Here is a 26,439-nt window from a genome sequence, read left to right as displayed (position 1 = left end):
AAGTAGACGAAGGTCACAAGGTCAGCAGGCCACCCAACAGGAAGTACCCCCCCCCCCCCCCCCCCCCCTCAGCATAAGGGACCATGTCCCTAGATGTTACACGGACAGACAGACGTTACATTACCACAGACGGGGTCTGTCATCACCACTATGAAATATGAACTATGAAATGAGACGTTGGACCAAAACGTCCCTTCAACCCCCAGTTCATCCAACTCTCCTCTCCTACCCGCTGTGTTGTGCCGTTTGCTGGGCCAGAGGTCTGATGATTGGTCTGCTGTGTTCTGCCCACAGCCCATTGGTCGAGGCGTGGAGCCGTCAGGGTGGAGGATACAGAGAGGATGTGTACCCCAGGGCACCAGGACACGGCACACTGCTGAGCCCACCTGTTGTACCCCAGGACCACCTGTGAGGAGGCGTCAGGGGGTGTGGCAGTAGGAGGCGTGGTGCTCCGGGGCGTGGCGTTAGAGGGGGGGGCGGCGGCACTTACTCCAGTGGCGAGGGCCAGAGCGGGAGCTGGTGATGAGAGACCGACTGGATACAGAGAGGATGCGAGGAGGGATGAACACTGTTGCCATGGCAACTAGCATGTCCCTACCTCTGTGTGATGGCAGCTCCGGGCGTGGAGAGGTGACTGGTCCGGGAAGCTGCCTCCCCAGACAGAGGGACTGGGACCGGACTGGGTCTAAAGAGGGACTGGGACGGGCTCTGGGTCTACAGAGGGACTAGGACCGGGCTCTGGGTCTACAGAGGGACTAGGACCGGGCTCTGGGTCTACAGAGGGACTAGGACCGGGCTCTGGGTCTACAGAGGGACTAGGACCGGGCTCTGGGTCTACAGAGGGACTAGGACCGGGCTCTGGGTCTACAGAGGGACTAGGACCGGGCTCTGGGTCTACAGAGGGACTGGGACCGGGCTCTGGGTCTACAGAGGGACTGGGACGGGCTCTGGGTCTAAAGAGGGACTGGGACCGGGCTCTGGGTCTACAGAGGGACTGCGTCTCCCCAGAAAGAGGGAGTGGGACCGGGCCCTCCTCGGGTTGGGATGATTTCCATGTTCTGGTGGACAGACAGGAGACGTGTGCAGCCAGGAACAGGGCAAGGGGAGTGAGACCTTGAGAGAAGCAGGCAGCGATGAGATCAGAGTGTTTCTAGTCGCCTGTCCCTCGTGCTTTAGGCCGCCCACCACTCCATCCCACTGCTGGTTTGATAGACTAATGTCGGTTCGGGTATCGCACAAAGCGGTTACGAGCTTGGTGCGGAGAAGCAGATGAGTCTTCCTGCGTGTGAACACGGTTCAGCCTGGCCGAGCGACGACCTCACGTCGGGCTCAACAGGAGAGGCTCCCCCTGGTGGCTGAAGGTGGTACGTGCAGGGGCTCCGGAAAAGGATTGGAGATTAGAAGTTCTGCTGGCTCTAGCTGAAGGAGGCCGGCTCGCGTCAGCAGGAATATGAGGTCGATCTTCCCAGGTCAGGTCACCCAGGTCGTCCATACCTCTGGGAGGTGGGTTTAGCTTCTGCAGGTCTGACGTCTGACAAGAATGCTGAGGTCTGACTCATCCATGCATTCAAATAATTAAATCAGCAGGAAAGAGGCAAACTAGCAGACCCATATTGAATTATCAGCCTCCTGGACAGCATCTTAGAGATACTTCTTCAGCTGCTGTTGATCGGTTCTTCAGATGCTAAACGTGATGTTAAGGTTTAGATGTTTGAATGCTGTGGACGAACGCAGAACTCTTTCATCTCAATTATTTATTGATACCCTTTATTGATATCAGAAAAGCTTTCGATACAATCCATACCTTTCCAATAAATTGGAAAGGTATGGAATAAGGGGGATAGAATTGGTTTGGGTTAAAAGCTATTTGAGCAAAAGGCAGCAGTTTGTGAAGTTGGGGAATAAGTTCTTCAACTTGTTTGGACATCTTGAAGTTGGTTTTGTTTGCTGATGACACTAATATTTTCTGTTCTGGGGAGAATTTAAAACTAGAAAAAATCATCACTAAGGAAATGGGCGAAAAAAAAACATGCTTTGATAAAAAAAACTATCATTAAACTTAAGCAAAACAAAACTTGGTAACTTTGGTAACTGTAGACTGAACACACCAATACATTTAAATATAAATGGAGTTGAAATTGAAAGTTGACGAAAATAAATTTCTTGGGATTATAATAGACAGATTCAATTGGAAATCACAAGGCTTATATTAAGGCAAAAATCAACATATTACCCTTAAACATACAAAAATTATTCAGTGATCGTAAGGGGGGTTATCATTTAAGGGGAAAAATTCAATATCAAAGTGAACAGCGTCTGTACGACCAGGAAAATGTTTTGTATTTCAATGTGTGGTGTAAGACTATGGAACAGTTTGAGTGGGGAGATCAAGGAATGTCCAAACATTAACCAGATTAAAATAAAATACAAAGAATTGATTTTTACGAGGTACAGGGATGAAGGTGTTTAACGTTGTGTATATGTTTACATGTATGTATTTGTATATATTTGACGGTTATTTAATATTGAATGTTTAATAGATATTAAAAGATAACTTGACATTAGATAAATACAACGATATTATTAGATAAATACGCAATTGGTAATGAATTGTATCATATTGAAAATATATATTAATATATAATTATTTTATGATTATTATATCATTAATAAGGAAGCTAATACTCATTATAGATAAACAGGTAAAGCAAGTGTAAGACAGTTAATTTTCTTTTGTGGATTTCATTGCGTGTAAATATTACTTTATTGTGACTGTTGACTTGTATCATTTATTTTGTTTATTATTGCTTTTTTTCTATTATTATAATTAACTTGTTTGAAATAAAAACATTTTCAATTCAAATCAATTAATAAATACTCAAAAAGTAGGTGAGATGAGGTTTAATGAGAAAAACAATGTGGGGCAAACTTGAGAAACAAAAACCTCAAGACTAAATGTATAATATACATGTTTAGTTGCAAAGGACTTCACTCGTGTAAACATCACCGTTAGATGTTAATAAAGGCTCAAACAGCAAAAGGCAGTTTCAATCTCTTTCCTATGGGAAGGTTTCGGTAAGATACAACAACTCGCATCTTAGAAGCACAAGTCCACATTTTAACTGATTGTTGAGTGTAGGAGCTCTATAGGAGCTCTAACTGTTCAGAGCGCTGAACACTAATAGGAGCTCTAATGGTTCAGCGTACTGAACTCTATATGCGCTCGAATGGTTCAGAGCGCTGAACTCTAGGAGCGCTGAACTCTATAGGACCTCTAATGGTTCAGAGCGCTGAACTCTATAGGAGCGCTGACTGTTCAGAGCGCTGAACTCTATAGGAGCGCTGACTGTTCAGAGCGCTGAACTCGAATGAGCTCTAAGGGCTCAGAGGTGAACTCTAAGAGGAGCTCTTGTAGAAGGAGAGCATGTCATCCAGGCTCTGGGAGCCGGCCGTGGGCGGGCAGCCAGGGGGGTACATGCCCTGGGCCCCAGGGGGGTACAGTGGCTGTTCCCCTGGGGGGTACAGGGCCTGGGCCCCAGGGGGGTACAGTGGCTGATCCCCTGGGGGGTACAGTGGCTGATCCCCTGGGGGGTACAGGGCCTGACTCCCAGGGGGGTACAGGGGCTGGTCCCCAGGGGGGTACAGTGGCTGTTCTCCTGGGGGGTACAGTGGCTGACTCCCAGGGGGGTACAGTGGCTGTTCCCCTGGGGGGTACAGTGCCTGACTCCCAGGGGGGTACAGGGCCTGACTCCCAGGGGGGTACAGTGGCTGGTCCCCTGGGGGGTACAGGGCCTGACTCCCAGGGGGGTACAGTGGCTGTTCCCCAGGGGGGGGCGGTCGAGGGAGACTCTGTGGGGGAGGGGGATAGAGAGGGGAGTACTGCCCAGGGTACTGAGGGGGGAACGGGGGAGGGGGGCGAGGCGGAGCAGCGTAGGCCGGGGGTCCGGCTGGAGGTTCCAAGGGAGAGCGCTGTGGGGGCGCGGGGAAGGGGAAGCTGAAGGGGGCGGGGCCCTGGGTGTAGGGTACCGCCGGGGGCGGCGGCTTCGACGGCGTGGTCGGTGCAGCGGCAGGCCTGGGGGGCTCATGTCGCGGTGCCGCTCGGCTCTGCGTTGGAGCGGGCGCCGTGGCAACGGGCGCCGTGGCAACGGGCGCCATGGCAACGGGCGCCGTGGGGCGGAGCTGAGGGGGGGCGACCGGGGGTCCGACCGGGGGTCCTTCAGGCTCCGGTTCCTCCCGGCCGGAGGAGCTCTTTGCTGAGCTGCCCGACCACTTGAAGGACATCCTGGAGGTGCTCTCCTGAGCGAAGGACCTCCCGCCAGCGGAGGACCTCTCCTGCCGCGGCCTCTTCTCGGCGTAGTACGCGGACGGAGGAGCGAACTCCGAGTCCCTCTCCTGCCGCCGGCGGTCCGTCCATTCACCCAGCATGAACTCTGGACCACAAACACAACTTCATCCACCAACCAAACAATAACCTGAGGTTTGGTGCAGCGCCCCAGTCTTCGACATCATAACTCGGTTCGTATCGGAGCTGCTCACCTTTGCCGCGGTCCCACTCCCTGACGTGGGGAACCCCGGGCCTGGTGTCCTTCCTCTCCTGGACCTCCACCTCCACTCGGCGGTCCGGCCTGACGACTGGGTTCTCCGGGGCCGCGGGCGAGGGGCCGATCGCGTCCTCTCCCTCGTCTGGAAGAAACGGGAAAAAACAGCGATCCCTTACTAGTGGCTACGACAGCGAGCTGGGGACGTGTGGGCGCCGGGAGGGGTTGAACGCTGACCTTCGACCTCCTCCGTCTTCAGCTCGTCCTCGGGCCTCCCCTTCATCTTCCTCTGCCTCACCTTTGCCAGGCGCGCCTGCAGGAGCGCCTTCCTCTTGTCCTTCAGCAGCTCTCGCTTACCGCGCTGCTCTGTGGTCTGGGAGACGAGGAGGGAGACGGTTCACAGCAGCACGCACACGCCAGTACCTGACGGTGTGTCAAGAGTCTGACGCACACACCAGTACCACCTGACGCGTGTGTCACGAGTCTGACACGGGAATCAGTACCACCGGATGTTTGTGTCAGAGTCTGCCGCGCACACACCAGTACCACCTGACGTGTGTCAAGAGTCTGACACACACACACACCGGTACCACCCGACGTGTGCGTCAGAGTCTGACGCACGGATGGAGGATGTGACTCTCAGGACTTGGCAGATAAGTGTTTAATAATGAACTCATTAGGGACTATAGTTCCCGGTACCTCCCGGTGTCCCCAGCCCCTACCTGGTCTCTGAGCATGTCCAGGGTCTCCCTCTGCTTGTCGCGCTGCTCCCGGTCCTGAGAGAAGGCGAAGTAGCCCACACCGAGCTCACGAGCCTCTGAGAGGGAAAGGAAACGTCTTTCATGTCCCCACGCCATGCCAAAGTCATTCACATGTCACCACAAAAGGGGACAGGGAGCCAGAGGTTCCCGCGATTGCGCAGCTTCCCACCCACCTTGTTCCCTGATGTCCTCAAAGTGGACGGGCCCGATGGGCCTGCTCATCGCCTCCTCCTCCTCCCGCTCCCACTGCTGTCGCTGCAGGTCGCGCCGCATGTCCTCCGACAGCAGGGTCTTCTCTGTGGACGTGTTTCTACGGAGAACACCACAGGGATAGGTTCAATGGAAAGAACGCAGGCCTAAGTTTAACTCTGAAGTATTGCTGAGACACAAGGTCTCGGGGCGGACGATTTAAAGGTCAAGATCAATCAGAAGGAGAGCAGGTTTTATCCTCAGTCATATGAACGGCAATAATAATTGTTTGAATTTTTATAGCGCTTTTCTAGACACTAAAAGACGCTTTACATTGAAGGCGGGGTCCTCACTAACCATCATCAATGTCTTCTTTAAACTCCCTGCTGTTCACTGAAAGATTCAATGCACCAAACAGTTTCATTGTATACTGTTATTATTCTGGTCGGTCCTTGTAGTATTTCTATTTGAGGCTTTGTGTGAAGCAGGCACTCTATTGGCTGACATCATTCTGTGGGCGGGTTGCTTTCACATCCACCATTCTGTTGTACACCTGAGAACTTGCCTTTGGAATTCAGAAAAGACTGAATGTTTCTGAGGAGAGAACACAGCGTTTCAGGACCATCCAGAAGAGGGACGAGGCCTTCACACTACCTGCTGTACGGAGTTGCTTACATTGTGCCAGTGAGACTCTGATCCATCTTCCTGAAGCCCGGCAGATCTCTCTTCATGCACCTCCGAGAGCGCCCGAGACCGTCCACATAATCCACCCTACAGAGAAACAAAAGGCATTCTTAGCCTTCAAGGGGTTTATATTAACCATTACAATAGGGTCATCTTCTAATTTTTATAATAATGTTATCATTTTTCTGTGATAGGTAAATGCTATGAATATAATTGATGCATGCATGTGAAAACCCCCATAAAGAGGAAGGAGGTTACGGACTGTGGTCGGCTACGGCTCATAGAGAGCTGGTCTGGACTCACCACTCCTCCCCCGGGTTCTGGGGCTCCGGGACGGGGGCGGCCATGGTTCTCTCCTCTTCTTCCCTCTCCATCTGGTCCCGGGTTTCTTTCTTCCGGTCGATAATCTTCTGGGTGAAATCGACCAGAAACATGGCCTCCGTCTCCTCATCTGACGTGGGACAAACAAGGAGACACAAGCCGTTGTACCTTGTGTTGCCCCAGCACAAGCAGTTTGAACCCTTAATGAAACACTATTCATGTAAATCCTTCCATTCTAGAATGGGGGATGGACTCACCTGGAAGGTTCCCTTTGATCATTTGCTCGTAGAGTTTGGCCTTTTCTTCTAATTTGCTCCTATTCACAAACATAACAACGGATGGATTTCAATAGAAAGTAGTTTATTAAATACAGCTAGTGTACAGTGGATTTAGTTGATTAAATACTAATCTAGTGTACAGTGGAGGCTTGTGTGACTCTCACCTGGACTTATCCAGGTTGATCTCCACTTCGGACGCCTGCTCCACATCCTTCTGATTCCGTTCAGACACACCCTCGTTCTGCTTGGTCCACACGTTGGGTTTCTACTGGTCCAGATGAGATCATCTTAGAACACCTTACACTAGCAGAGCAGGTCTGAGGCTGTTGGGCTTATTGTCGTCTAAACCGAGAACCTACCTTGACAGTGACTTTGGTTTTGACGCCAGTTGCACCATTTTCCTGGCAGAGTTTCTCGTGTTTGCACTGCTCCTGCTTCCTGTAGAGTTCAGCCTTCAGGTCCACCAGCTGAGGAATCAGGGCAAACACACTCAGCAGGAGCTCTGATGCTAACGGAGCTAACATAGCGCTCACGTTAAGAAAACAAGTGTTTCTGACCAAATTCAGACATGTATAGATAGTACAGCAGTAGATCTATGTTGGCACTCACGGAAGAAGATGTCACTTTGAAAGGTTTCTTCTTGTCCATGTTTATTCCTGTTATGTACTGCTATCTTACAGTAGCCGTCAACATGGTTCTTCCTCGGGGGTTCATTAGGAATCCAGGCTACGGGGGTCGAGCGCCACCTGGTGGATCTCTGGTTTATTGGGGTGAGCGCCATCTGGTGGATCTCTCTGGTCGTTGGGGTGAGTGCCACCTGGTGGATCTCTGGTACATTTACAACGGAACCAAAAGGGTAGAAAACCTTTTTATACTAATGTTTGTGTCTAACGTGACATGATATTTGTATGATACATATTGACACAATCAGAGGCGTTTACAATTTCTGCATAAACATGTGGGCGCGCACACACAGTAAATTTAGTAACCTGAATTTAAAGTTAGGCTAACCTCAATTCTAATTCAATGAAAATTTAATGGTTGGATTTGTGTCGCCCAATGCTATAAATGCATTATTATCAGTCTATCCCAGTCATATAAAAAGCGTTATAAATTGGAACTAACTTCCAGTCGTTGGGCAACCTGTATCAGCGACCGCTGCATCCCTGTTTTGATCGGCTCGTTAATGGACCATGGTCTGATAAGAAGCCCTGTTGCAGGTCACAACAGAGCAATGCCTGCTTTGTTATCGATTAAATCCTTTGATAAGTCAAACAATATCTAACATTAACCGGTTATTGACACGAGGGACAATGAGGGCAAATGGTATAAATGTAGCCTGGACCTGACGCACTCAACCCACATCAGGAACAGAACCACTGGTGAGTACGACTGGATTCACAGAAACCACCATCAACGCGTGCCTTTGCTCATTTCCTCCATGGGTCCTTCCTTCTCCCCAGCCCAGCCATGAAGCCAGAGGCCGTCTCCGTGATCCTCCTCCTGTGCTCTCTGGCCTTCTGCTGCCAGCCGTCCCGGGCAGGCGTCACCTTCCTCAGCCCTGCTCACAAACCCCTGGTAGGGTAAGGGCTAGGGGTAAGGGTAAGGGTTAGGGATAGGATAAGGGTTAGGGGTAAGTGTAAGGGTAAAGGATTAGGATTAGGGGTTAGGGGTAAGGGCAGTTTTTTTTTTGAGTTCTGATCTTAATCTCAGAATTCTGATTTTCAAATAAGAATTCCGAGATTAAAATTCGGATTTAAATCTCAAAATGTTGTCTAAAAATTCAGAACTCAAAAATTCCCGTGGCCCTAATCCACTTCAGTACATTTGAAGGGTCTCCTTGCCGCCGTTTTAACCCAGTGATGTCCTGACATCAATGCGCCCTGCACGTTCAACCATATAAACGTTTCCCCTTCAGGACAAAGGAAAGCCTCGCGGCGGTCGTCAAGTGATGGAGTTGGCCCCCCCGCTGCACGACAGGAGCTACGCTACGGTAGGCGACGACAGCAGCCAGCGCCCCCTGCTGCCCTCAGACCCCGTCAGCCATCTCCCCTCCCCCCAGCAGGTGGCAGCACCCTTCGAGGTCGGCCTCACCCTGCATGAGGAGGAGTTCCAGGTCTACCGGGCGCTGCACCAACTGCTGCAGAACATCATGGGAGACCCCGATGCCACAGGTGATTTTTTTTCTCGTTTTACTCTCTCAGTCTACTAAACTCGTTCAAATATACTATAACTTGCAACTCTTGTTATTTACATAAAATCTTGTTTGTTTGTTACAGAGTGACCTTCAAAGCTCTGGACATCGATAAGCATGTTCACATCAATTTAATAATTAAAGTCTGAAAATCTATGCAAATTATCCATTTGTTTTGTTTTATTTTGAGCATGTCAAATCTATACATTTAACAAAGGGCTATATAGAAAAGTATGTGCAACATTTAGGGCAAATGACACAGTACTCATTTGTTCCTCATATTAAGAATAGAATTCTGATGTATATGAACTTGACTGCTGTGAAATTAGTCCGAAGCTGGCCTGGTGCCTGCAATCAAGGTAACCTCCAGTAGTCTTCAACCGTTTAATGCTTGTGCACACAATCCTAACCCAGCTTCCCTCACTCATTTAAAACACACCTGGAAGAGATGATAAGGCCATAAGCAGTTTGAAGAAGAGGATAGAAGAGATGAACTTGAGAAAGACTGAGGTGCTAACAAACAGCTCTAATGAACGAGTCCTTGAATGAGGCCCTGGAGACTTAAACCAGACTCCATTCCAATAGGAAGAAAACCTTTGATTAAGGTAGCTACAAATGTATTCCATCACTACAACAGCATGCCAAATGAACAGCAGGACACCAGAGGATGTGAAACTAGAGCATGTTAACAAACGTTAACAAACTGCTCTTTAAAGAGGTCAGGACATTTTGAGTAGAAATTGATGGTTGCAAATCCACGACTTGTAGATGTACAATTCAAACTTTTCAAATGTTGAATAGGAAGTATGAAAAGTAGTACAAGAACCGGCTGCACTAGAGTCATACAATAAGTCATTCCTGATGGGCCGGAACGGCCCAGAACCGGTTCAAACAACACGACAAATACCAACAATTTCAATTACAAATTACAAAGATAATTAGAAAATTGGTAAACACCAAACCACCAAAAAAACGCTCTCTCAGTGCTAAAGGGGCTCATGCTAAAGGAATAGAGATGGTGTTGCTTAGTGCGGCGCTCACAACCCGGGCCATACAGTGCGTTGGTGATGCTAACGCCGGCGGCGCTCACACCCCATAAAGCATGGTGGTGTAGCCAACGGCGGCGGCACTCACACCCTGTACAGCGCGCCGGTGATGCTAACAGCGACGGCGCTCAGACCCCATACAGCGCGCGGGTGTTGGCGCGCAACGCGGTGAACACCGTGGGGAGGTCCTGGCCCTTCAGCAGGCTGATCTCCCTCAGCGTGTGGATGGCCATTCCCGGATGGGCGAATCGACCGGCCGCTTTGCCAAGCTGAGGAACACAAGCGCACAGAGACGTTCCTCCGATGTTGCCTGAAACGCGGCATCAGCGAGTATGCAATGCGCCGGTCCGACATCATCACATGTCTAGCTCTTTCACTACACAAGTAGAGAACATCAAACACTACGATGTCATGCTGCATCCGACAGTAAATTAACCGACTAAACATTGCCGTCATCGTAAGAGAACGCTTCAATAAGAACAAGTGCTATTAGGAGTTACAATGCTAGATGCTGTATCGGTATCTACACTTGTTACCGGCCGACACTCAAGTTCAGGAATCGGTAAGGTAAAAAAAAAAAAAATGGTATTGGAAAATCTCTACCTGTCTGGGGAGGAAGTATGGAGCGTCGGTCTCCACGACGATGCGGTCCAGGGGGATCCTCCGGACCGCGTCCCGGGCCTCGGCGGCCCGCTGGTAGGTGATCAGCGCCGTGAAGCCCACGCAGAGGTTGGGGAACTCTTCCAGGAACGGCTCGATCACCGGGTAGCTGTTGGTGAAACAGTGCCTGCAGCGCAGAGAAGAGAGATGAACCGACAGGGGCAGAGAGGCTGTCTCACAAACCTACAATAACATTTACATGGAGAACATTTAGCGGACGCTTCTATCTTTTTTTCTGTAGGGGAAGAGAGGACAATGTTTTCCTTGGTACACAGTTTGGCTGATTGGGGGGGTTCTGATTACACAAAAATAAGTGGCTTGCATTTATATTAAGACTTTCAGTGGGCCCCGTGTTGCTGGAGCACACCTTGTAGGACTGAGGAACACTGATGCAAGTGAGGTAGGGAGTCGCACCCTTCGTAAAGCCAGTGCCAACATGTTTACTGTGTAAAGCTTGTTGTCTGCATACTAGTTGCAAGTAGGGATTATGGGGCCCAGTCACAGTGGAGAAGAGACAGTCCTCTACCAAAACACTTTCAGTCCCACTCCAGCACGGCAGCTGGGAAGAGAGGGTATCTTGGACCAGACGCTTCATCTAAAGCGACTTAGAATAAGTACATTTTTCAGAAGAAGGAGAAACAATATACCATATTGTTAAAAATATTTTAAGAATTACTAGTCGTGATTTATATATTGTGGTTGTAAAAAGGCCTTGTATTAGAATGGATTCAGTGTTGTTAGATTGGGCCACTTGACCGACCCTACCGATTGTACCCCCCTAGTCAAGGCCTTAAACAACGTTCAGTAACCAGGGCCGTAACCAAGGGGAACCATGCTACTGAAACTACATTAGGATTCCTCGTTGGGCGTGATGACGAACCCGGTGAGACTGCAGACAACGGAGGTGTCACATGCATACCTGTGGATCTTGTAGTCCCGAGGAACACATTTCTTCATGATGACCAGCAGGTCGTCGTCTGCGTCTCGACAGTGGATCACCAGCGGCTTATTCATGGACACAGCCAGCCTGAGCTGGCGCTCAAACACCTGGGGGAGCCAAACTGAAGATGACCTTCACAGCGTCCAAACTAATCACAGACTGTTAATGTGACCAGACGAGGACGTAGCCTCCATCCATTTCTAGACACATGAACAAAACTATGATGAAGTTTAAATTAATCTCATGAGGGACATTCATTCAATCCACTCTGCCTATTAAAGAGGACCTCACCTGCTTCTGCTTTGAAGTCGGCGTGCTGTTTTTGTGAGAATAGTCCAGACCGATTTCTCCAAAGGCGACGGCTTTGGGGTGGCGCATGGCCCCCAGGATGGCTCGCTCATGGACATCCGAGTACTCCTTGGCGAAGTGGGGGTGACAGCCGAAGGCCCCCCACACCTGGTCCTCCGCCAGCAGGCCCTCCCACAGCGCCTCCCTCAGCATCAGACGGGGGTTGCAGAAGTCTGCGATGCAGCCGCTGAACTCGGCGGGGAAGGTGCTCCGGTTCATCTCCCTGAAGCGACTGAAGGACCCCCGATAGCCCGCCTTCCCAAACAGCATGTCCAGGTGACAATGGGTGTCTATGAACCCCGTGTGGCCCCCCGCCGGCGCGCTGCTGGTGGTCCAGAGGGGCTCTGCCCCGGTGGACAGCCTCTTCTTGGTGGGGCTGCTGGGGTAATAGGAGGGGGAGAAGGGCAGGTCCACGCCCACGTCTGAATGCCTGCGAGGCGTGACGGAGGTGAGGCAGGGGTAGAGAGGAGAGAGAAACAGGCTGGAGAGGGGGAGGCCGCTCGGCGTGGACGGCAGACCTCTCCCCGAGCAAGTGGGCAGGGCGTAAGGATCGTGCGAGGAAGAGCGGGGGGGAGTGTTTGGAGATGGACGCCCTCCAAAGGGCTCCTCGCGTGGTGGTGTGGTATAGTCTGGATAGTAGGACGGCTGCCTGGGGGACAGGAAGAGGGTTCTCTGGGGGAGCTGGGGAGACGCGTCTCCGTGTCGGACGATCTGCCCAGGGGAGGAGGACGAGGCCGGGGAGGAGTAGGCGACGCCCTGGGCAGCGACAGGAGAAGCATGGTTACCCGAGGGGTAGCTGGAGGGCTGGGGGGAAAACGCCATGCGTTTAGGCTTCAGGCTGGACTGCTCTTCGGTCTCTGTCTCCACAAACGGCAGCCTGGGAGACGTTTGACCCCCAAACAGCAGGTCGGAGGGTTCATCGTCACTCTCAGGAGGAGGGGAGCAGCAACCGGTGTCACGGTCGTCATTGGAGAAGGGCTCCGAACTTAACCGCTCAGTCCACACTCGGCGCCTCTGGGTCATCCCTCTTTTCCGGCCAATGGCTGCATTCAGTGCCTCGGAGAAAGAAGCCCTTGAGCAATCCTCCGGTGTCGCAACCTTTTTCATTGAGATGAAAGAGCGAGATAACAAAACGGAGGTTTCCCCTCTCTGCCAGTGGACTGAGGAGAGTCCTAGTTAGAATGCAATTAAAATTAAACACTGAAGTCAGAACGATTTTTACATTGTAAGGCACTTAATATATTACTTTTAAGTTGTCTTGTTTGAATGTGTGAAACAAGTTAACTGAAGCTTGAATAAGTGAGCCTACCTTGGGGGTAAACTGATATCTGAGGCGCCTGGATGGGACAGGCTGCCTTCCGTTTGGGAGTGTCCAGGCACAGCAAAGACCTGGGGACTCATTAAGACCAACCCGGTCCTTGGTTAGTCCCCCTTTCCTCTCGGGGCGGGTCACTCCGATCCGCGACCGATCGAGCTTCACGCTCTTTTGTTTTTGCCCATTTTGAACACCTGATAAACACCTGATTAAAATTACACTTGATTAATAATACCTGATTAAAATATCGATCACACGTCGATTTGGTAGCATTATCATTCGCCTGACTCCCTGTAATGTGACATTCAGTCTCAAACCATATGGTATTGATTGTTGTCAATGTAACCCTTAGTATGAATATGTATAAAATACTTTAAAACAAGAAGCGATCGTTTAGAATATAAAAGCAGAAATTAAGTGTTCCCAGGCCTGGATGGTGCGTTCAGGTTGTTCTTAATGTGTAATTTGTTTGCTTTGAATTAGCATGTAGCCGCTAGCTGTATGCCGCTAGCTAGTTCGACTTATTCATATTAATCTTTTTAAACGCATGTCAAAATGTGTCTCCAAGGTTTGGTCAGAATGACTGGTGGCCTCGATGTGGTTCATGTTAAAGTGTACACGGTTAGTTTAGACAAGTTAAATACCCGATTGTCGTTTGGTGAACTGACACTTCAGAGAAGCCCGCCCTGAGCGAGGGGAACTAAGAGCGACGGACGGACGGTGTCAGTTGTGCCAAATTTCGACCCCCCGCATATTACAACCCCCCCTTCGCGTGAACGCGCAGTGGCGAAGTCACGCCCCTTCCGGTAGAGCTCATGGGACCTATGAGATCGAAAAATATGAATGGGTGTCAATGGAGAGAAAATAATTATTTTCTGGTCCCAGTCTTTATATGCCCTGGATTACACATGTTGTTTGTGGATGTAAATGATAATTTTTCATGCAAAGAAAACTAAACATTTTCGTGAAGAGGTTTGATAATTTTAGGTTGTGAGGCCGCTTTGTGAACTACAGCTCTTCGCTGCTCTCGACGCATATGATATACGTCACTTTTTTTTCAAGGCGAGGATAAAAGCATAGAAAGAGATGAAAACCACTATAATTCGGGGCATCTGGAGAGTTTTAGTTATGTGCCACTGCCATCTCTATGTGCCATCTCTGTGCCGAGTTCCAAGTGCGGGTGTGGTGACGTATATCCTATGCGTCGAGAGCAGCGAAGAGCTGTAGTTCACAAAGCGGCCTCACATAAAACCTAAAATTATCAAACTTCTTCCCGAAAATTTTTAGTTTCCTTGGCATGAAAAATTATCATTTAAATCCACAAACAACATGGAGAAAGGTCACTTGAAGTTCAAAGCCGAAGACTTTATAATGAAGAAAATGTTGTCTTTTCAGTAACACTCAACCGTCAATACGTTTCTCAGACTTTGCTAACAACAAATAGGAGAGGGATGATGAATATGGCAGGCTAAATTGGCTGGATATTGAATATATCCAGTACCTATGTATATATTCAATATATCGAAAATATATATTGGATATATTGAATATATATCCAATATATCCAATATCCTTCACTCTCTCGAAGGCGAGGTTGTACTCACTGAGTCTGTACATAGTAAAGGATTTCCTTAGTTTTGGATCAGTCACAGTTGAATGTGCTTTCTAGGGTAGGCTACCAAGAGGTTGTCAAAATTAATGAGTAAATAACATAATGCATACATTTATTACTTTTAACTATTACGTATTTAAGTGCTCTCGTAGTTCATTATCGTGAATGTTGTAGCGTAGCATGGGTCGTCGGAGGTTCCATTGAAATGTGTTCGTCTTAAAACTTACAACCTAAAATATGCCATCGCTTTCTGTGATATGTTGCTCAACTTGTGATGTTGTGGAGCGCCTCGAACTAAATGAAAGTATGGGGCGTTGACAATAAGCGAATGCGCGTTCACGCGAAGGGGGGGTGTAATATGCGGGGGAAATGCGAAATTCGGCACAACAACGGACAGCCCACCCTCCTCCTTTGAGCGAGGGGAGAGAAGACGGAGAGACCGAAGGGAATGGAGGACAGACAGACAGAGCGGAAACAAGGAGAGACGGGCGGACAGAGCAGACAGACGGACATGACGGAACCCCGCTGCCTGCAAGCAGTGCGATTGACGCCTGCCTCTAGATTAAAAAAAAAAAAGAATGTATGTGTAGAAAGAATGAGATGATAGGCCTACTTAATCAACCTAATTAAGTGATTAAAAGATTGGCCTGATTAACATGACCTAGACAGAGTGATGTGATGCAGTAGGCCGAGTCTACTGCTTTCTTATTTTTTTGGCAGTTGATTGACTCATGACTGCTCTAGTCTAGAGAAGCCAAGAAATGCAATTAGAAAATAGAAAGAAATGAACCAAGTGGTCTTCATTTTTTTGTTAAATTCATGTTTATTTATTGCTGCGTTTGTGTGTGCGTGTGAGAAAAGCAGCTTCGACTCAAACCCTCGGTAGTCCTAGAGAGGTTTTATAGGTGCCGATGCTGGATCTGTGACCTAAACAAAGACAAACGTAACATTGGCCCACCAGAGATAATCAATGTCAGTGATACGAAGGTCCCGGTCTACCTGCTCGTTGTGCAGATGATTCTGAACAGGATTGTATTGCTTGTGTGTCTTAGTGTCTAAATGAAAAGACAGTTCAGAAAGTAAGCCCTTTTCTGATGATATCGTTCTCCCAGTGCTTTATTTTATGTGATGCACACATTTGTCAAATATATATATAATATAAATAATGAATGAGTCCGGTGAGCGCCTATTTCAGTTATTTGTCTGCTTCAAGAGAAAATCCTTTAAGTAATCTTCAATTTGAATAATAAGGTTGTTTGTTTTTAACGTAGCCTTACTTTAACGTAGCCTTACTAGACAGACTGTTGCAGAATCTGACATCTGCCTTTTGATCAGGTTACTGGTCCAATAAATCTAATAACTAAAAAGAATGCAACATTGTATACATGATAGATATTACACTGGTGGAGTTTCAAAACCATCAACCTAACTTCATCCATTTTCTCAAATTTACATTTTGGGGGCGTGTTCTCCAGCAGCCAATAGCAGAAGCCCCTCCTCGCCCGCTCGTTAAACTCGCTCCTGTACGGGGGCTTGTTCCGAGGGGAAACCGGGTTCATCTTGGGGGGCCTAAGGGTCACACCTGAATAGAAATGTGACATTCTTTGTAAGTTGTAACCCTCACTAATGGAGAACTCAGATGAACATACATCACCGAAATTCACTCCTACAATTTATATTTAGTATATTGAACAGTCTCCCATCCTCATTCCCAATCCTTCCATTCTCTTAAAAGGGACATATTATACCACCAGGTGTGAGTGTGATTAGTCCTTAAAAGCCATTTCGAAAATCTGCCCCATATGACATCACTAGTGGGCGTGTCCACCTACATCTCTGCCTGCCTGCCACCTGGTGGTATAATATGTCTCCTCTTTAAACGGCTGCGAGTGTTTTTACTGTTATGTATATTTCAGTTATTTTCTTTGCTATTTTTTCAGAGAAATATACCTAGCCTTCTGCCTAGTTGTTGCAGCCATGTCCTAAGAACTGCATTGTTCAGAATTACCCTGTTATTCTGTGCATTTGGTTCATCAAACAGTTTGAACTCATACCTTGCTCTGCAAGCGAGTTATTGAATGCCGTCGCTGCTCTCTGCAGAGTCAGACGAGGTAGAAGGGAGTAGTTGCTTGTGTGAGCGGCCACATCTGAATCCTGTACACGGAAGTCTCCATAACCAAGAGAGATGTTATTATTGGTCCGAAATGATGCAGCACAGCAGTAAATCGTCATCACTGAACAGCCCAAAATGATGTTCAGTACAACCCTGTAGACTCAGGTGACGTGTCATTTGTGTATTTCTACTGACCTTCATTCTTTAACATGGCGGTCGGAACAAGACCATAACAAGTTGGTACCTAGTTGAGAATAATGAAAAAAAAAAAAGCCTGTTCTTGTAATTTTACTTTACGATCCAAAACAATTATGCCCTTTAACCCAGTCTTTTCTGACCATTGTCTTCATGACGGTCCAATGGTCTGTGTGGAGACGAGGAAACACCACAGGATGGCTTCTTGGCCATGAGGTCATGCTGGTAGAGAGAGTTACACCAACATAGGATTACCCTGTCAGCATTCTGCAGCAAGAAAATACAGATTAATAAATTGGAGGCAAAGAGCAGACGATTCAAAAACTCACTGTTGCTGTCTAAAGACATTCGAGCCATTGTTTCTCTTCGTACCGGCAGACTGCATTTCTACTCCAACCAGCTCATTTCACAAAGAGCAGGGTTCTGTTTCCCTGTTGCCTGGTAACAGACCCCGGCCTATATCGTCCGGAATGAAGGCCTCACACGGAGCCGGGCGCCGGCCGGACAAGGAGTCAGACCGGGCGACTTCTCCTGGAGCAGAAGGTACTGGAGCAGGTGGGGGTCTAACATACTGGAGCAGGTGGGGGTCTAACATACTGGAGCAGGTGGGGGTCTAACATACTGGAGCAGGTGGGGGTCTAACATACTGGAGCAGGTGGGGGTCTAACATACTGGAGCAGGTGGGGGTCTAACATACTGGAGCAGGTGGGAGTCTAACATACTGGAGCAGGTGGGGTTCCACCACAGTAGCGCAGGTGGGGTTCACCACACTATAGCAGGTGGGGTTCACTATGTACCTACATCCGGGGCATAGCATACACACAGAGGAGCGACCACCGTTGGCCTACTACTCCTAGAGACGGGAAGCACAGCAGAACTCTTCAAAAAGGTACATTTAGAACCAAGCCTGTGCAGTTCAAAAGCTAAATGTGAAGTGAGGTAGGAGAGGAAAAGATTAAAAAGGGGAAGCATCCAAGATGAATGCATGACGATAAATCAGAAGTTTGCTGGGAAAATATATTTATTAGGTTAGATGTTTGCGAATACTTTTATATATTTATAATTTAGAAGTATTTAAAGTGTGGACGTTTTTTTCTCCTGGTTACAATAATCCCCAAATGGCCCCTTGGATGAATAAAGCTTGATTGCAATATTGCGATCGTATAATGAAGCACATTGGTATGCAGGCAAAGAGGAATAGATACAAATCTTTCCTTTTAGGAAAGAGATAGGTACAAGAATAGAATATGATGGTTCAGCTGAAAAAGCGACACTTCTTTCAAAGAAAGAGAAGGTATACTATCTCCAAGGTTTTCAAATGAGACATTGCCATTTACCCCCAAGACATTGCCATTTACACTTTCTCAATTGCGCCCGCTTCACATTGAATCCTTGACGCAAGCATTCACTGGTCAGTAGTCTGGGGGTATCCATAATGCCGTTCTGAAGGAGTCCTGCCTTCTGGTGAGAGGTCTCCAGCATCCATACTGCAGTGCTCTAAGGGTCCAGGCTCCTGGTGAGAAGTAGAAGTGCTCTAAGGGCCAGTGCCTTCAGTGAGGGGAGACTCCAGTATCCACACTGCAGGCATCACGAGTCAGTGTGCTAAGGCTCCAGTGACCCTTAAAGAAGTGCTCTAATAAGGGTCCTGCCTCCTGGTCTGCCCATCCTCTAGGAGGCGCTGTTCCACCCTCTGGATGATGAGCCTCATGTCCTTCAGCACGCTGGGCTGGTCCTCCAGATCTTCGTGGAGGCTGCGGCCGATCTCCAGACTCCTGTAGTCCTCAGGGCGGACCAGCCGCCGGACCACCTGCAGAGCTCTCTCCTTCAGACTCAGGACTGGGGACAGAGTGCCACAACACCATCAGCATTATACTGATATTATCACCTTTTGATGTCCGCCGCAACACCATCAGTACTAGGAAGATAACATTATCACCTTTTGATGTACACTTAAAGTTCTGATTAGGGAACATGGAATAAACCGACTTTTAATTATCCCCGTTTTGAACTTGGGATACTCTTGGACCATAACGTGTCACTTACAGTAAATCGAGGTACACTTAATGAAGAATCCGACGGATCTTGGGCATCTTGAAACCATCTTGAAATCATCAAAAAGAAAACGATCCTGCCCACAACTAATATAGACTTCCTAATAACTGCCCTGTTTGTAACCACTGAAATATCGGGGTCAACCTGATGACCTCACCTGGTAGAGTGATTTTGGCGAATGAATGCATTCCGTCCTCCGCTGGCTTAGGCAGGAACAGCTCTTTGCTGTTGACCCTCAACGGGTCATCGGTGTCCGCATCACGGAAGAGCCACGGGTGACCTGGGATAACAACGGGTCAGGCAGGGTTATTAGTCCAGTGGAGCTGGTTAGAGCGAATCATTGCCGGCGGCAAGGTGGGGCATTTGTGGGCCGTGCCCCCCCTAGCAGCCGTTGGTGCCCCCCCCCCCCCTAGCCCAGTCAGGAATAAAAAAATAAATAATAATTTTTAGTTGTAATTATTACTATTAGAATAAATGTGCAAACTTTAACTTCAATGAAATACAAGAAATACAATGGGAAATCCTATAATTTTGGTTGTACATGCCAGGTTCGGTGATGGTCAATGCTCATTGGTTGCTGAGTAAACTTGTTATATTTTCGCGCAAAAATCCAAATAGTTGCTAGTTTGAAACGAAAATAGTGTAGCTGCATTTTATCAGTTCGCCATTTTATCAGTTTACATTTTAGGCCTGACCTGTCGCATTCGACTGAGGTGGAATCTGAGTTCGAAGTTGCTAAAGAGTTTTTAATGTCAAAAAAGCAAGAGATGTTTTTTCGGAACACAGACGCACAATGCTACACGAGAGAAAGGCCAGGTTGGTGCAACTTGCATTCGTGAAAGACTTGAAAGACGCAAATGAGCAAACGAATGGAAGGACAGAATACTCAGACGTTGCAGCAGTATGCCTATTGCCTACTCGTCGCCTGCAACTCTTCTGACGGTAAGCCTTTGTTTTATTTCACTACTTGCCAGCCCTGGCTTTCATTATAAGGCTTACTAAGCAGGTGGATTGTTGATTGATGTTTGCTGGGTCTATTTGCATTTGTGTTGTGTAGGCTACGTGACAGTATAGCGTTTTGTCAGTTCTGCCTGTTGCCCGAATGCAGTGCTTCTGTCAGCGGTCCTGATGTTGTCCAGGGGTGTTTTTGATGAGTGTGTAGGCTGTTGTCCAATGTTTATAACCCTGATGTTGTCCGTGCCCCTCCAGTAATGCTCAGGCGACGACTCTGGAGCGAAGGCTGGTGAGTAGTAGGGTTAGTTTAGCGGAGCTGGTTAACGTGTAAGGCTGATGAGTACTAGGGTTAGTTGCAGTAGCGCTGGTTATAACTAACAACGTGTAAAGCTGATGGGTAGGCCAACTAGGGTTAGTTCCAGTGAACTTGTTATAACTAACAACGTGATGGGAACATGAACACACGAGTGTTACACAGTTGTGTAACGTGTGACGTTACACAGTTCTGCCAACAGTGTTGGACTTGACTGCTCCAGTCCACACACAGTGTGTAGATGAAGTCCTGTCCTGTTTGCTCACGGATTATTGTTCCTTCACCACAAGCAGGCACACATACCGACATAGGTGTTCATCTTGCGGCCTGTCCCGGGCTGGATGACGTTGTACTGCTGGGGTCTCCCGTCGTAGTCGATCCAGATGGGCTGCACGACGCGGTGGCTGTGGTTAGCGAACACCGCTTTGACTGGGATCCCGGTGTTCAACGAGCGGAGAACTGGGAGCACTGGTTCTCCTGCGTCTTCTGGAGCCTCCTGTGGCATCGCGGGACTGGAAGGACGGTCTAGAGGAGGCTACCGGGGCGGTCTAGAGCAGACAGGACTAGTATGTCGGCTTCGGTGGTCGGAATCAAATGATTTGATTCTAAAAACATCCGTATTATTGACCGATATCCGTATTGTATAAATGTTACAATCTTAAATGTTGCACGCTTTCAGAAGTTTTACTGGGTGTATTTTCTTCCACGGCTGTTTACATCACGGTTTCCGGTTAAAAACGTCATGCGACGGCGAACGACGTCCTAATTGGACGAACGCAGGGAAAGGAGACGCCCCCAGCTGGGCGGGTACTATGGCTTGGCAGGTGGTGGTCTTCGGGTTTTGTCGACGTTCTTCGAAGTACTGCGTCACAGTCGGGCCCTAGCTCCCCAGTCAGAATTGTTTTGTTCAGTTCAGAAAGATGACGCGTGTGTATTAGCCTTCTATACAGATATACAGAATATAATAAAACCAAATAAATACCATATACCAGTCACCTTGATCATGATAGGCCTATACCTGACAGCAGTTTGTATGATAGGAGATGAGCAGCATACGAAGGTCCATGTATTGACTTCAGATATGGATTTGTTCACGTGTTTGTTTGGAACTTCAACAAGTTTCTTCAGATTTATCTGGAATTTGCTGTATTTTTACAAAAAACACATTCTAGAAGCAAAAACATAATTTATTTATTTAAATGGTACCACCCATTTCATTTTCATCCTCATGATATTGGAACCCAGAGTTTGGTTCCACGAGCCAAACCTTCAAACCTTTTGGCTGTACAGTTGTCTGATTCCACTCAGTCCATCAGTGTCAGTCTGTACATCAGCGTCAGACGGGTTTGATACAAATCAACAGCTATGAGATAAGGTTTCACATTGTACACGGCAGAACAACATATATATTAGCCACCGACCGGCTATCTCTTATATACACAGAATCTACACAGGTTAGTTGTACTCGTAATAATGCAAGATGTGTGAAAGACTTAGATAATTCTACCTTATCATTCAGAAGACCAAGTTCATTTTCATTCCCCAGGTCATTAACTTTCTGTGTAATTAAAGGCAAAAGCTTTTTCATTTTTTTTTTTCATTTCTTTACAAAACATGGCAGTAAAATATAAAGCATCCATCCCCATTGATGGAAAGACATTCCCGAACCTTCTCGTACAAAATACGACAACCACTCATGTGTTTAACCAACATTTCAGTTCCTGCTCACAAATATCCTCCTGAAATAGATCCAACCAAAATAACAGTTACACCCCACAATCCCCCGATGTTCTGAAGTCACGTCAAACCGAATGTCGGAGAAACGACACTTTGAGAAAGTCCCTCAGAGTTCCGACCTCTCTGGTGGAGTCAGGGATCCCGTGATGATAAAAGCATAGCAGGCAATTTCAACAAGCCACAAGAACAGGTGTAACGGCGGCGGCGGCGGCGGCAGCAGGAGGCTTTATTTATTCACAACTAGCATGCTAATATTGTAGTATGGTCATGTTTTTCTTTTTCTTTTAGTGTCATTGTCCCTCCCTGTGGCCTGCTAGTGGTAGTGTGCCCACATGGCTCTTAGCGCCGCTCCGTGAAGAGCCGTTCTACCTGCTCCGCTCTGCTCTGCTCTGCTCTGCTGCAGTAGGCCGTATGAAGGCGACCCTCCCTGGTCTGGTTTAGATGGAGTGGTGAGGTGTCAGGCGGAGGCAGGAGGAACTCCCATCCTGACTGGATGGTGGTGGAGCCCCCACCTGACTGGGTGGTGGTGGTGGTGCTAGTGGCGGGGGGGTGGGGGTGGTGGTCCGCCCTCACAGGCAGAGGAGCCGGGACCCCTCCCCGCTGCCCTCCCCCTCGCCCTTGGGGATGCGGGGCAGCAGGGCCGAGCGCGTCAGCCCCCAGAACCGGGCGGGGGACAGCTCCTTCTTGGCGGCCGTGAACTTCCAGCCCATGTGGGAGCCGCAGTTCCGGCATTGAGCGATGGTCCAGGCGTACCTGTGGACCCAAGACAACGTAGTCACAGTGTGGACCATATCCTACTGTGGGGGGGGGGGACCTCTCCCCTGGTCCCCTAATCTAACCGCCTCGTAGGTGTACCATCAACTAGAGCCAAACTACATTTAAAAGCTCCCTCCCTCCTGCTTGTTTCATCATCTTCTACAGACCTATAGCGAGGTGGTTCAGGGGTCAATACATCAGCTACCATACAGCCCACAGTCTACCTTACCCCTCCAGGTAGCCCCCACCTATGAGTGGATGAGGATGTGTGGATGAACGGCGTTACCCTGGAAACCAGCTGTGCATGGTGGAGGGCCAGCCCACCAGGTTCAGGTTACTGGCGTTGTACACCGTCAGGGTTTCGTGGACGTAGCCGTGGGGGTTGACGTAGGCGGCCATGGGGCCGTACAGAGACAGACTGCAGAGACAGAGGGCAACCCCCCCCCCCCGCCCACTTATTAACAACTGAACGCCACACGGTGGCTTACAGACAGCCTCCATTAGCACCTCTGTCCCTGACCTCGGCTCACTGTCCTCAGACCCTTCCTCAGGGTCCGTCTGTCCACCACATTACTGAACCCTCTGTTGAGCGAAGCTTGCTCTGTTCATTCAGCAGAGGGACAGGTCAGAGGTCAGAGTGACAGGTTAGAGGTCAGGGCCGCTATGAAGCCACACACACACCCTGTGTGTATGAACGCGTGACGTCACCCAAGGCCAATACGATGAGCAAAGACTTTCCGGTCTCACCTGAATATCATATTCTTGGTGGTGATTTCCGTATCCTGGCACTGTTTGCAGCAGAGGGAGGTACACTGAGGAGGAGAGATGGTGATAAACAAGAAAGTTGCTTCACCATGTTGTTGATCACATTTAGCTGATGACACCATTCTCTGTGTCTCTGCAGGGGTTATGGGCCGTGTAGGCGAGCTCAGGGAAACAGAGAGCTAGAGAGTGTGTGGATGTGTTCCTCGAGGAAACTAAGTTCAAAGTAGCTCTTCAGAGAACTACATTGTTTGTGCTATGAACATCGTTTCAGGAAAGGGGGTCCCTTAGGACGGCAGCGGCGCTAGAGAGGACGGTTACCCGGTCCATGATGTCCAGCTCACAGCGCAGTCGTTGGATGGCGCTGCCGATCTTCAGCAGCTGCAGCCTCAGAGCGTCGTCGATGGGCAGACACGCTGCCACTCTGTAGGAGAAGTCTGACAGGAGGAGAGAAGCAGGCAGAGACGATGAGGAAGGTTACAGGGACCGCGAGCTTACACAGGTGGGTGAACGCGTGTGTTCTGCAGAGGCCGACCTATGACGTTGGTGGGCAGGGAGTCGTCCTTCAGATTCTCATCCCACTCGTGAAGCTGTTTCCTCACTCTGTTCATAAGAGACTCCTGCAAGACAGTGCAAGGAAACTGTAACTTGTGTGTATTTTGCTGGATGTTCCTGGACTTATGAAGCATTGAACAGAAGGGGGGGAACACTTACAGCGTCGTACAGCGCGTAGACCCACGGGGGCCACGGAGTCAGGTTGGCACAGCTAAACTTTCTCTGCAGCGGGAGACACAAAAACACACAAGGGATATTTTTGTCTGGATTGTAATGTGTTGTTGGAGTCAATACATTAGATACAGCAAAATATCCCAAGGAAAAATAACTGACTAAACCTGGTGTATTCTGTATAAGACGTGCGTCTGACCTGCCGGTAGGAGGCCCACCAGCACTGGGCCTGCAGGCCGCTCTGGGCTGATGGTCGGGAGGAGGGGTGCTTGTGTCGTCTGGAGAGGGCCACGAGGTGCACCGCATTCAGGGGATCAGGGAGCACGCACTCTGGGAGGATCTGCACCTTGGCCTGCTTGATCCTGGAGACAGGGAGGAAGGAAAGACCAATAAACAAGAGGGCAGCAATGGCCGACGTAGGTCCTAGACGTCGATGTTGATTTTGCCAAGGATGCCTCTGGGGAATGCTGCTCATTGTTCTATACTACATGGTGTGCCACACGACGCGCGGCGCAGCCATGTGCATTCGTCTCTGACGAGTACCCTTTAGAATCCCGGCCCGTTGACACACTCACCCATCCGCCTGTGTCCGCAGCTCGTGGACCTTGAACCTCTGCCTCCCTACCGCCTTCACTTTGACCGTCTCGATGCCGTACTCCTGCTCCTCCCGGTAAGCGTAGATCTCCGCCGTCGTCCCGAACTCCGGCTCCGACTCGCCCGCGTCACTGAACGGAGGAATATCCCAAACTTAGTTCAATTTGAATCGGTCCCGATCACCTATGATTAACATACAAAAGTACCACCTGGAGCCCGGACTGTATTTGTGCGTTTATGGGAGGTGTCGCTGGCTGGTACCTGTGTGCGAGGACAGCGAAGGTGCGGTCTCTCTGGATGACGCTGCGCATCATGCTGACCTCCTGGGGCCTGAAGAGCTGCAGCGGCAGCGTCTGGCCGGGCAGCAGCATCACGGCCGTGTGGGGCAGCACAGGGATGGTCTGGCAGCTGTCCTCGTCGTGGACCGTCCGGCCGTGGAACTCCTCCATGTCTGCACCCAAGTACTGTCGCCCACATGTGACGAAACACGGATATTATCTTCTCACCAAACAAACGGCAACCACCTAATTAAGGGTCAATCTCGAGTTTCTAAAAAAAAAAAATTAAGTTATTTGCATATCAATTATATTTATGTGTGATAAAGACTGAAAGTGCAACAGTTGAATACTACAGCGGTGGTGTGTCATCGCCTACAGAATGGGAGGTGGGGAGGCTGGGGTCAAAGTTGATGTCGGGCTTCTCCGCATTCTCGTTATCACGGTCTTCAGACTCCATGTCATTCTCTTCTTCTTCATTTTCTGGATAAGGAAAATATATGTTTTATACTTGATTAAATTATGTACTTATGTATGCAAACCGTACGAATGTAAGATGGCGGTCTAGCTGTACTTCGTCATTGATTAGTTAAGTGCTTGATCAAATAACATAATGATCGCAGTGGTCCTGTTGAAACATCGAAATCGCTTTCTCCTGTACACATAAATTATAAAACGGCGAAAACAAAAGTGAAACAAGGCTTTATTTTGGTCCACACGGCTGCGATCTGATGTTCTTTCGATTAATTACGCAAAAGTAGGATGAATAAAATCGAATCTTTATAACAACACGCTACGTGGCATGTGGCCCTGTGTGTACGACTGTGTGACATTTTAATCCTGACCAGGTAGGAGCTGTAACCGGTTGCCCATGTCTTCGTTGATGTTATTGTCACCCCTCTCGTCCGCCATGTTCTTGTGTTTACATCCAGGTTCTTCTTCGAGTGTTTGGGCAGTAGTACACAATCACCCTGACTGCTCTCTGCCGCCCCCAGGGGTCGACGCGGGCATTGGATAAACGTGTTCTCTATCCTGCATTATCCGAGTAGGGTCTTTCTGCGACCTGCAAGAAGGAG

The 26,439-nt window shown here is 48.8% G+C and overlaps 5 protein-coding genes across 8 annotated transcripts; 1 reads left to right on the top strand and 4 right to left on the bottom strand.

The window, feature by feature from the left end:
• Positions 1 to 2,776: 2,776 nt before the first annotated feature.
• Positions 2,777 to 7,588, bottom strand: ccdc174 (coiled-coil domain containing 174). The gene is made up of 11 exons (XM_056606595.1): positions 7,381 to 7,588; positions 7,131 to 7,238; positions 6,936 to 7,036; positions 6,751 to 6,809; positions 6,476 to 6,623; positions 6,164 to 6,259; positions 5,473 to 5,609; positions 5,261 to 5,355; positions 4,776 to 4,911; positions 4,537 to 4,683; positions 2,777 to 4,430 (listed from the first exon to the last, which is right to left on the bottom strand). Exons 1-11 carry the CDS (start codon positions 7,417 to 7,419, stop codon positions 3,397 to 3,399), a joined length of 2,100 nt encoding a protein of 699 aa, XP_056462570.1. The 5' UTR covers positions 7,420 to 7,588; the 3' UTR covers positions 2,777 to 3,396.
• On the top strand, positions 7,244 to 9,129 carry LOC130402441 (ghrelin-like). Of its 4 annotated transcripts, none has more exons than XM_056606600.1 (5): positions 7,858 to 8,153; positions 8,235 to 8,349; positions 8,690 to 8,764; positions 8,837 to 8,945; positions 9,051 to 9,128. In XM_056606600.1, the coding sequence occupies exons 2-5, from the start codon at positions 8,242 to 8,244 to the stop codon at positions 9,053 to 9,055; spliced, it is 297 nt and encodes a 98-aa protein (XP_056462575.1). In that variant the 5' UTR covers positions 7,858 to 8,153; positions 8,235 to 8,241; the 3' UTR covers positions 9,056 to 9,128. The 4 variants fall into 4 exon arrangements, with proteins under 4 accessions (XP_056462573.1, XP_056462575.1, XP_056462574.1 ...); XM_056606599.1 differs by having other exon boundaries at positions 8,834 to 8,945; XM_056606598.1 differs by lacking the exon at positions 7,858 to 8,153 and adding an exon at positions 7,244 to 7,577 and having other exon boundaries at positions 8,690 to 8,945.
• Positions 8,695 to 13,968, bottom strand: tatdn2 (TatD DNase domain containing 2). Its single transcript, XM_056606596.1, has 6 exons — positions 13,919 to 13,968; positions 13,269 to 13,348; positions 11,903 to 13,057; positions 11,591 to 11,718; positions 10,615 to 10,798; positions 8,695 to 10,280 (listed from the first exon to the last, which is right to left on the bottom strand). Exons 3-6 carry the CDS (start codon positions 12,980 to 12,982, stop codon positions 10,140 to 10,142), a joined length of 1,533 nt encoding a protein of 510 aa, XP_056462571.1. The 5' UTR covers positions 12,983 to 13,057; positions 13,269 to 13,348; positions 13,919 to 13,968; the 3' UTR covers positions 8,695 to 10,139.
• Positions 13,969 to 18,179: 4,211 nt separating this feature from the next.
• vhl (von Hippel-Lindau tumor suppressor) lies at positions 18,180 to 21,232 on the bottom strand. Its single transcript, XM_056606218.1, has 3 exons — positions 20,817 to 21,232; positions 19,404 to 19,526; positions 18,180 to 19,030 (listed from the first exon to the last, which is right to left on the bottom strand). The coding sequence occupies exons 1-3, from the start codon at positions 21,016 to 21,018 to the stop codon at positions 18,828 to 18,830; spliced, it is 528 nt and encodes a 175-aa protein (XP_056462193.1). The 5' UTR covers positions 21,019 to 21,232; the 3' UTR covers positions 18,180 to 18,827.
• Positions 21,233 to 21,355: 123 nt separating this feature from the next.
• On the bottom strand, positions 21,356 to 26,439 carry crbn (cereblon). The gene is made up of 11 exons (XM_056606217.1): positions 26,209 to 26,439; positions 25,743 to 25,846; positions 25,350 to 25,552; positions 25,070 to 25,219; positions 24,694 to 24,856; positions 24,483 to 24,545; positions 24,304 to 24,388; positions 24,090 to 24,205; positions 23,754 to 23,818; positions 23,293 to 23,424; positions 21,356 to 23,003 (listed from the first exon to the last, which is right to left on the bottom strand). The coding sequence occupies exons 1-11, from the start codon at positions 26,273 to 26,275 to the stop codon at positions 22,820 to 22,822; spliced, it is 1,332 nt and encodes a 443-aa protein (XP_056462192.1). The 5' UTR covers positions 26,276 to 26,439; the 3' UTR covers positions 21,356 to 22,819.

This window comes from Gadus chalcogrammus, chromosome 13 (assembly GCF_026213295.1).
Source record: "Gadus chalcogrammus isolate NIFS_2021 chromosome 13, NIFS_Gcha_1.0, whole genome shotgun sequence".
NCBI classification, from domain to species: Eukaryota; Metazoa; Chordata; class Actinopteri; order Gadiformes; family Gadidae; genus Gadus; species Gadus chalcogrammus.
Note: the sequence above shows the minus strand (reverse complement) of the source record. Positions and strands in the feature narration are given on the sequence as shown.